Source organism: Heliangelus exortis, chromosome 3, assembly GCF_036169615.1.
Source record: "Heliangelus exortis chromosome 3, bHelExo1.hap1, whole genome shotgun sequence".
Taxonomy (NCBI): domain Eukaryota; kingdom Metazoa; phylum Chordata; class Aves; order Apodiformes; family Trochilidae; genus Heliangelus; species Heliangelus exortis.
Genome location: NC_092424.1, coordinates 56,523,403 through 56,533,380, shown reverse-complemented (window position 1 = coordinate 56,533,380; position 9,978 = coordinate 56,523,403). Strand labels below are relative to the sequence as shown.

Sequence of the window (9,978 nt, the reverse complement as noted above, 5' to 3'; positions counted from 1 at the left end):
CAGAATCTCATTACTTTTGGGGAGCATTTTGAGTAAATGCAGAAAGGGAAATATAAATTATAAGTCTGATTATGACCTTAATCAGTGATATGAAATATGTATGAGCAATATTTTCCTGTCTGTCCTTTGTGCAAAAAAAAAAAAAAAAAAAAAAGTATGATTTTGTGGAAGCAGAACAACCAAAAATCACCATCTTCATATTTTTTACATTTCCTACTTTCTGCTGCAGCTCTGTAAGGACACAACAGGTCACTTAGTCCTCATGCAGCCTTGCTCATTTTCATACTCAGGCAGCATCACTGTTCTCTTAATTGTCATGGAAACAGATTGTTTTGAGGACTGATTCACCTAGAATTATTTTAAGATTACACAACAAGGAAGGGCCATGATATAAAAAGTAGTGAAAGCATACTGTGTTTAAACAATCTCTTTCTGTGTTCCTGGGGATCAATACTTGGATACACAACACTTTCTTTTCAAAAGATGGATTTAAAAAAAAAAAAATGTACTTGAAAAAAAAAAAGGCAGTAAAAGAAAATAAGACAAGGAATTATGTATTTTTGTTCATCTTTCTCAGGTGTATAGTTGATCTGCTTCTTATAAATTAGGGGCTATGATTTGAAATAGACTTAGAAAAGAATTTCTAACATAGGTTTCATCATCATCCTAATAATACCTTTAGTCTGAAAATTCCCAAACTATTGCTTTATCAAACATAAATTAACCATAATAAGAATCACATTATGCAGAGCAAAGGCCTAAATTATTTGAGCAAATTTAATGAAGCTTCGAGGATTAAGAAATCTATAGTATCTGCATCTGAAAGTATGATCTTAACAACAAAGAACAGAAAACAAGCATTTTTATTCTGTAGTGCTAAATAACTGGAATATTTGACACATTTGCTAAGATACTGATTAGATAACCTTGTGAGAGGCTCATCTCAGATTTTCCTTAAAAGTCTATCCTTTTAACTGTAGTGTTTAGCACTGCGTTGGCCAACAAAGCAAAGATCTTAGGAAAAGCAGTAAACCTTAATATAGGCACATATTCCATGATATACACAGAGCAACAATGTTCTTCAGATACCTCATTTTTCTGAGAATTCCCCACTGTCTTTTGATTCAAGTCAGGTTTAAATTTAATTAATTTCATTATCAACTTAGGAATGTAGCTCTTTCAATTTTAGCTTGTTTTCCTAGCTATTAGGACTTGCTGTTTTTTTAAAAGAGCATCCCTTACTGATGTTAAATACAGCTAATCTGTTCAGGAAATTGTTTTGGTATTGTATCACCTGCAGAATATAGAGCTCCTTGAGCAGAAAGTAGCATGAGTATTTTGTTTTTTGACTAACCAAAGACTGTGTTACTGATAAATGGTGATTATTCTAAGGAAAAGTTAATTTTTTAATATAAACACCAACATAAAAAAAAACAAATGAACAAACAAAACCAAACAAAAAACAACCCAAACACGAAACCAAAACAAACAAAAAAAAACAGCTTCGCAAAGGAAAGGGCTCAGCTTCCAATTATACATCTCTGGGATGATGAAAATGTGATGTTGGCACCATTTCCACCATGCAAATTGACTTATCTAGCTGCAGGTTCTGCCAGACAAGCCCTAGCAGAGCTTGTTTCAGTGGTGCTGCTAGCTATTTTTTCATCTTTACACCAGGGATGGGACCAAACCTCACTACCACAACTCACAGCCTCAGAAACTATCTCAGCCTTGCCTTCACAAGATAATGGGTGAAAATGTGAATTGCAAGGGCTGGAAATAGCTTCTCATTCCAACACTGCTTTAGGGGCAGTCATGCCTGATACGGAGCTCGGAGAGACAGCTGGGAATGGCAATGCCTTGAGCTGTGGCAACTTTCCTGAGACATTTGGTGTGAGCCATGCCTCTAACTAGTGGGTTAGCAGCAGCCTCATTGCCTTTTAGGGCTAGTGCAGCTCTCCCCTGCCTGTCTCCTTAAGAGAAGACCTGAACATTTCTGTGAGGTGAAGAGGAAGCAAGAGAGACAAGAGTAGTAGTACACACCAAGATACATGATGGAAGAAATTAAACTGCCTTCTCTCCACAGAGTAGGGTACCTGGGTGTAGTGAAAAAGTGAAAAAACAGTGAAAAAGCAGATAAACCACAAACATGACTTTAGCTCAAGTAAACGATACTAAACTATTTCATTCACTTTGTCTGGAAAGAGAACTGTTTTTCTAAGAGAAAACAAATGGGGCCTAGGAAAAGGAACTTGTTACCCTGGGAAGGCAGCGAAGATGCAGAGTATGAGGCATGGTGTACAATGACAGAAAGACACGGTACTGTGACAGAAGAGCACCAAAGACACACAACGTGTTATCCTGTGAGCAGACCTACTGGAAGAGAGATACTGAGGGACTGGCTGTGGAAAACACTTTACCGAACACGTTAATGGCTTTGTCAGGAGGACAAGGCGGCGGTGTGCTGGGAGCCACCGATTCGGAAAGAAGCGAGGTCACATCATCACAACGGGGAGGGAGAACGACGCAGCCCTTCAGCTTGGAGCGCAGCGTTAGCGCTCGGCCTGCCAGCTCCTCTCCCGCGGAAGGACGCGGAAGAGCCGGGCCTGGTGCCAGGGGTGCCTGTGGGACGCAGCCGCCCGGCAGCCCTCGCAGGACAGGGGGTGAGGGACAGCGTCAGTCCTACGGCAGCACCCGTGCGGGCCGAGGGCGCCGCGGCTGGGGCGCCGGGGAGCTTAGCGCCGGGCCGCTGCCGTACCCCCGCGGCTGCCGGGCGGGGGGAGGCCAAGCCAGGCCCATCCGGAGGTCGGGTAGCTGCCTCCCGCCCTTCGCTCTGCCTCCGCCTCCGCCTTCCGCCCGCTGCTCGCCGCCTCCGCGCCGCCTGACGCGGCTCCCGCCGGCGGCGGTCCCTGGCGGCGAGAGCGACGGCGGCGTTGGCAGCGGGTGAGTGGCGGCGGGGAGCGGGCCGGAGGTGCCGCGCCGGGGGGAGCCGTCCCTTCCGCCGCTCCGGGGAGCGAAGCGAAGCGAAGCGCTGCCCGGGCAGCCGGAGGCAGGAGGGTGCGGCTGCCTCTCGCCCGGGCGCCGCCCGCTTCCCGCTGCGCCCTGCGCGGGCGGCGGGGAGAGCGCCGGCCCGGCCGTGCCTCGGCGGAGCCCGGGGAGGTGTCGGGGCGGCTCTCGTTGGGGGGGTGCCTCGGTAGGAAGGGGACCGCGCTCTGCCTCCACGCCGAGGAGCCGTCTTCTCAGGTATTTGTGGTATCCGCAATGGTGGCGGCGTTGGGTAGAAAGGTGCATTTGGGCTGAGAAGCCCCTTGGTGACATTCCAGCAGAGAAAAAGAAGTTTCGTTTCGTTTTCGCGCTACACGTTGAAAAACCGTGCTGGCTTCCAGCAGCGTACGGGCATCAGAAATTAATATTAGAGTTTGGTTGCTGACGTGCACTTTTGATAGTTGACGTGTCGAGTATATGACAATAAATACCTAGAATGCTTTTCCCTTACTTACACAGTCACGGTTATCTGTTCTCAAAAGTGCTCCACAATAATGTATGGTTTTTCTTCTAGTTCTAAATGTTACTATTTAAATTGGCAGTGTGTGTGTATGAGGGAAGAGGATTTTAAGTTAACGTGAATGTGAAGAATTGAGAGTTTAAAAAAGCCTTTAAAGTAAGAAGAACGGCTTTAGACAGAAGGTAATTACGCCATTGTGATGGCGAGTATTAAAATCGTCAGTTTGAGAAATCAGTCACGGTAGTGTAAGCTTTTTGGTAGGTGGGTCATATTTTCCTTGGTGACTGGTAACTGTTAATTTGGTGCTCGGTTAAAGAAATCCTGCGAGTTTGCAGGAATCATCTAAGGCAATGAAAATTCCGTAGCCCCGCGGCCATTCCCTTCTAAGGCATCTCTGCAGGGGTGGCAGCACATCCCCTTGCAACGCTGCGTCTGAGGCTCCCCTCATCCCCTTGGACATTTGTTCTCACCCTGCGTTGGGGGTGAAACTGGTTTGGATGGGGCTTCGCCTGAAACCCGTGCAGATACTAAGCTTGCTCAGTTTTGCATCCTGAAAAGCCTAATTTTTTGCAAGTGAATTTAGGGATATGAAGGTCAGACTCTCTTGCAGAAAGTCTTTTTTTGTCTCTGGGACAAATCATGAGGCATCAAGAGGTGGAACAGTTGCTCTTACCTATTTAAACGCAATTAAAAAAGGAAGGAAGGGAATAATTTTTCTTAGAGTTTGTGATGCATCATGATGTCAAATTTTAAACTCTGTTTACTTACCAGATCTGTGCAGAACATCCTGGTTTCTTGAACAGTAGAGAGGGTCTGAGTGCTCACTTAGCCCCTCTGGAACAGTGCTCAGCTCCAGAAACTTTTCTGTAGCTTTTGTTCCAGGCTGTACTGTTAGCACCTGTGGGAGCTGCATTTGACACTTGGCAGTGTCTGTGGGGCCCAGTCCCTTGTGCTTACCTTGGTGCCAGTTTTGCCTTAAGGAGCTCCACACCTGAATTCATTGTGTTGATGCTGCTTTGCACAGCATAGATCCCAGAACACCTTTCAGATGCCTGCAGTTACTAACCATGGATGCTTTGTAGCCAAATAGTGTTTTGTGTGACTGCAGTGTTGCGATCTCCTACCACTAAACTTTTGGAAGGCATTGATGCACACAGGTGAAAATTGATGCACATTAGTGAATGCATCAAAGAGGAGTGCAGTGTAGTAATTTCTTGGGATCTCTGTGAATGGAAATTAGTGTTTGCCTTCTTAGAATACTTGCATGGTTTGTCTCTGGTTCATTTCCACTCTCAGTAGCAGGCCTGAAGTAGCTGTTGTCCTTTCATGCACCACATGCATAGAGCTGCTGTAACCATCTGGGTGTCTGCAATATCTTACCTGAATAAGTGGACAGCTGTGGTGTGGTTTGAAATAGCAGATCAGGAATTTAAAGGAAGATGTTCCATTTTTACTGAGGATGTTGATAGAAAGTTGCAAAACCCCTGAAGACCTGTGGTATTACCAGGATGCTCTGATTCTACAGCAGCCTAAGCTCATTCTTTAAAACTAGCAACTCTCCCCATCCCTTGACTTCACCTTTTTTATATTTAAGATTAGCTCCTTATATTTGTGTTTAGATGTGTCAGGGTTACAGTTGCTGTTCACTTTCCCTCAAACATGGAGGCACTTTACCTGTTCAAGACTGAAATCTCAGATTATCCCATATCCATGTGTCTCCAGGCTACTGGGCTTTACAGAGTGCTGCAACATTCCTGATAAAGTGGAAACAGGTCACAATGGTGCAAAAGATTTACAGATTGCCTACTAACTTTGTCAAAATTTATTTTACTTTTTAGACCACAATGAACGTGGAACATGAAATTGGTCTCTTAGTTGAGGAGATTCGGCGGCTGGGAACCAAAAGTAAGTACTGAAATATCTCTTTACAGCTGTATTCATGTTATACATATGTGTATACATACCACATATATGTCATACAGATGTAGTCATGTTATATGAATCTATGAACTTGGCAAATTTAATTAAGCAGGCTCAGGTAACCTGAAAACTTGCATGTATACTTTATGTTGGACTGTATGGTACTTCCTGCATCCCATTCTTTAGTTCTGTTACGAAGTTAAACATATAAACCTCTGCAGCACAGAGGATGTAGGTGTAGGCCTGAAATGCTGCTCTGAAATGCCCTGAAAACAACTGCAAAATTACCCTTTTCTTTAGACATCAAGTACTGGTTACAGCTGTCAAAGAAGAAAGTTGCACTTTTCCTCCTACCTTCTTATTTAGTAACTTAAAAGTTTCAGAACTTAAGAATTCTGTTAATCACAGTATTATTTGGAAGGAATTGCCCTGCATGCCTAAACTAATCCAGGAGTTACAGGTGTAGTCCCAATCTTCCTTAAATTTAGAAGGTAGCTTTTTCTCTTAAGATTATTTTACATTGTTAAATTTTTTTTGATGTTTTACCTGCTCATATATTTCAATTTTGATGCAGTTTTGTCCACTCCCATTTGTTTTACAAAGCCTAAATGGATATGTGCATCTTGCATTTTGTATGACTGCAGCTGCCTTTTATAGTTAACCTTAGTTAACCCTAACGTATATATAAAAAATCTTGTTTTGTTCTGAGAAATTAATTCAGATTGGACCTTTTTCAGTGTGAACCTTAGATATTAATAACTGAAAAAATATGTTAACATTTTAATTAGTTAAAACTCATTTCTTTCTTATGCATTGAAGAGGTTCAGTAGCCTGTGCTGGTCATAGGTTTCAGAGAGTCATCAGTGAAAACAGCAGCTATATGGTCCATGAATCTCTGGTAAAAAGGAAGGTCTTACCAGGCAGGAGTTTTGTTTACTGTTTGTCATCAGCATTCAGTGTTCCCCAATAAATTGGAAAATACCATGGGGTTTATTTTCAATGTTCTTACTGCATGCCACTTTGTTTCCATAATAATCTCCTAACTGAAATACAATCTGCATGTGTTCTCATGTTTTATCCTTGATTTAGATGCTGATGGACAAGTGAGTGTGAAATTTGGTGTGCTCTTTGCTGATGAAAAGTGTGCCAACCTCTTTGAAGCCTTAGTGGGAACTCTTAAAGCTGCAAAACGACGGAAGATTGTCACTTACCCAGGGGAGCTACTTTTACAAGGTGTTCATGACAATGTTGATATCATGCTTCTGCAGGACTGATGCAGCATTTCATCTATGCATTAATGGATTTGTTTGAGATGGTGACTTGCAGCATCCTCTGAATATCGCTGATCATTCTGGGGTGTTTTGATTTATTTTCTATATCTTTATAATCAAAACAGAACTGTGCTATTTTGGAAAACATTCCCTTTTGTAATTCTTCTTTAAGTGGTACTGTATGTGAGTAAGGTAACAGATACCAGATCTCACTTTTTATTTTTTCCTTTTAAAATCTCAGGTAATACTCTCAAATGTCTGATGGTTATTTTCAACGTACAAAAAAGGGGGCTGGTAATTTAATGTTTACAAATGGAAATGTGCCATGAAAGTATAAAATAAAAGCAACTGCTTAAATTTATATAATTCTAATTGCTGTTGTTTCTCTTTTTATTTGCAATCTGAAACAAAGGCAAACTGAATTCCTGTAGGCAGCATAGTTAACTAACTATAGAGAGCATGCCAGTGAGATAGAAATAACTTTATAGCATGATTCAATTATGAATAGCCACGTGACCAGATAGTGCACAAAAAGCCATAGATACACCTCATTGATCTCTGGCAGTGTAATATGCTTTCATTTTTTGTCCTCTAGACTTTCGAAGGAAGTGGTTAAGGAGCTTCCTGAATGCTTTCATACAGTGTTAACCAGAAGATGGTACAGCAGGTGATTATTTTCCTCGCATAAATCATGCTTTCTCTAAATCACTCCTGGCAAAAAGTGGGAGGGAAAGAAAAAGAGCCCCTTTGATTGTTTTCTAGCTTACTGCTAATACTTCTTAGTATTAGCAAAAATGCTCTCTCCAGTAGGGTTAGAGCTGCTGCTTGGGGAAAGCAGCAGTGGATAAGCAAAATGTTTACTGCTTTGTGTTCCTGTTCTGCAGCTGCAGCTCTTAAAGTTGCAGGATGGTCTATTTTCCCTTTACTTAGCAGCCTCTTGCAAGTGCAGAATGCTTGAAAAGTCTCATTATTTCCCAGTACAGGAATGCACACACATGGAATCTCTACAAAGCTGTGTAATTCCAGCTGCTGCCCCTTTCATCTCTGTTTGCTCTTTCTTCGTGCAACAGGGAAACAACTTAAATCCTGTGTGCAAACAGATCTAGGGTGCCTCTGCCTGTGCTGCCCCAGAAGCTGGAGAACAAGGGAATGATAACAGAGAAACTTGAGCTGTCTGGGTCCAAGCCAGCTGGAGTGGAGAAGCGGAGCAAGAGCTTATCACAGATTTCTGGCTCCTGTGCTCTCTCACCCCAGTGAGGCTGTTCTGCTTCCAGACCTGAGCTGGCCATTGTGCCTGCACCCCTGCCCCCTCACAGGTGAAAGGAAGGAGGGCTGAGCCCAAGCCTTCTACGTTAGGGGTGAGACCAGGGAGCTCTGTGTTATTGGATAACCATGGCTGGTTTTCCCCTGCCTCTATTTTGTCAAAAGCCTAAGTCATTGCCTGGCTTCACAGGATGGCCTGAGGATGCTGACAGATACTGAGTGCTTTGTGATTTTCTGGGATGCAGGTTTTGGTACAGGAGGGCACCATCCTGCCCTAGCCAGGGTATGGTTCTTTGTGTATGTTCATAATGGCTCCTCAAGCATGGAAGGGGCCTCAGTCTTGAAAATTTAGGTACTGGTAAATTTAAGGCTTGGAGCTGAGATGGGTTCATGAAGAGACCTTTCTTTATCATTTTAGATTTATCCTCTTAACAATGCTAATGAATGTATTCAGGGCTTCTTGGAACACTGTGTAGCAAGAGACTGAGAAACTTGGCACTAAAACCTGTAGAAACCAGAGGATAGTGTGACTGTGCACTGCCCAGGGAAGCTGAGATTTCTGAGAATGGAAGAGGAACAACATGAACAAGTTTATATATCCAAGAATGTGCTCTCAGTACATTTAATGTGCCTACTGGTCCCAGAATTGTGTAGACTCCTTCATTTCATGTGACATACAAGCACTGATGACTTTGTTTGTAAATAATTTATTTGGCAGAGAAAATCAAATACTAATATTGCTTCACATGCATGGGACCGTGCCTCAATGTAGGAGGTAATTACTACAGCAAATGGCCTGGACGTGGGATGTAATTGCTGGAACACTTGATACAATAATAGAAAAGCTAATTATGGGCAAGGCATAGCCTATTTTTGTAAACAGTAGGACAAGCATCAGTCCCCTGTGATGAGTTTATGACTTTGCCAGTGATGAGTCTGAAGGAAGTTTGTAGGTCAGCCAGTGATTCCAAAATAGCAAATCATTCTCCTAACTGTTGGGAAGTGGGAAGATACTGAAATCTTGGACAACAGCATGAAAGAGTGGTAAGTAGAGTGGTTACCTGGCTATGATGATGCTGGGAAATCAGTGAAAGAATTAGCTAAGTAGGTCTCCATCTACTTAAGATCTGAGAACATGGTGGAACGTCAAAGAAGGGTCAAATGAGCTCCAGGCAAACCCAGCTGGTTCTGTATAAGATGTTACCATTGTATGTCTTCAGTAGGGGCTGCTGGAGTATGTTCACTCACATCACCTCACCTCAGCTGTTTCCATGCAAAATCCAGTAGTTGGAGATAAACATGCTTTTCAAAGCAGTTTTGTCAAAGCTATGAAAGGTGCTGAGGTGCAGGTTTTCATGACCTTTAGCAAGTAGTGGTAACAACTTAAACTTTGCAGCTATTTGTATTGTGAGCATAGGTTTTTGCTGGGAACTTGATCAGAAGAAGGGTTTAACTGTATATGGTATTATCTTTTCCATGCCTCACTCAGGTTGGAATGAAAATGCATACTGTGGTTTGCTTGTTTCTCATCTCCTCCAGGCTTTGCTGGAGGTGATCTTTCCACTTCAAGGGATATCTCTCAGTGACAGCAATGTCATGTTTACCATTCATATCTGTGTAAAATTAGTTATCTTAGTTTCTTTGTCACAAAAAACCCCCAAAACAAACACTTGAAGGAAAGAACAAGAGTAAGAGAAGCAAGAATGTCTTATATGCTGCAAACTGATTAAATTGCCACTGATTGCCGCTTAGCAGATTTATTTTAAAATTTTTGGATGTTTCAGAAATAGGCTGAGATTCCCTTCTCCAGCAGCACAAAGTGACTATTAAGCATGCTTCAACAGTTGCAGAGCCTTTGCTAAGATGATGTAGCATCATGTTTTCAGGGACTTAAAGCAAAAAAGCCCATCGTGTATTCTTCTGGAAACTGGCAAAATCAATAATTTTGAAAAATTCCTGTTCTTGTTCACACCCTTCTCAAGCAAACATGGGATGTCTGGTGTGAAATGGATCTTTTTT

At 42.5% G+C, this 9,978-nt stretch overlaps 1 protein-coding gene across 3 annotated transcripts; it reads left to right on the top strand.

Annotated features, from left to right (window-relative positions):
• Window positions 1–2,532: 2,532 nt before the first annotated feature.
• ABRACL (ABRA C-terminal like) lies at window positions 2,533–7,068 on the top strand. Of its 3 annotated transcripts, none has more exons than XM_071740736.1 (3): window positions 2,533–2,663; window positions 5,344–5,410; window positions 6,515–7,068. In XM_071740736.1, exons 2-3 carry the CDS (start codon window positions 5,350–5,352, stop codon window positions 6,697–6,699), a joined length of 246 nt encoding a protein of 81 aa, XP_071596837.1. In that variant the 5' UTR covers window positions 2,533–2,663; window positions 5,344–5,349; the 3' UTR covers window positions 6,700–7,068. The 3 variants fall into 3 exon arrangements, with proteins under 3 accessions (XP_071596837.1, XP_071596836.1, XP_071596838.1); XM_071740735.1 differs by lacking the exon at window positions 2,533–2,663 and adding an exon at window positions 2,821–2,943; XM_071740737.1 differs by lacking the exon at window positions 2,533–2,663 and adding an exon at window positions 2,926–3,243.
• Window positions 7,069–9,978: the final 2,910 nt, after the last annotated feature.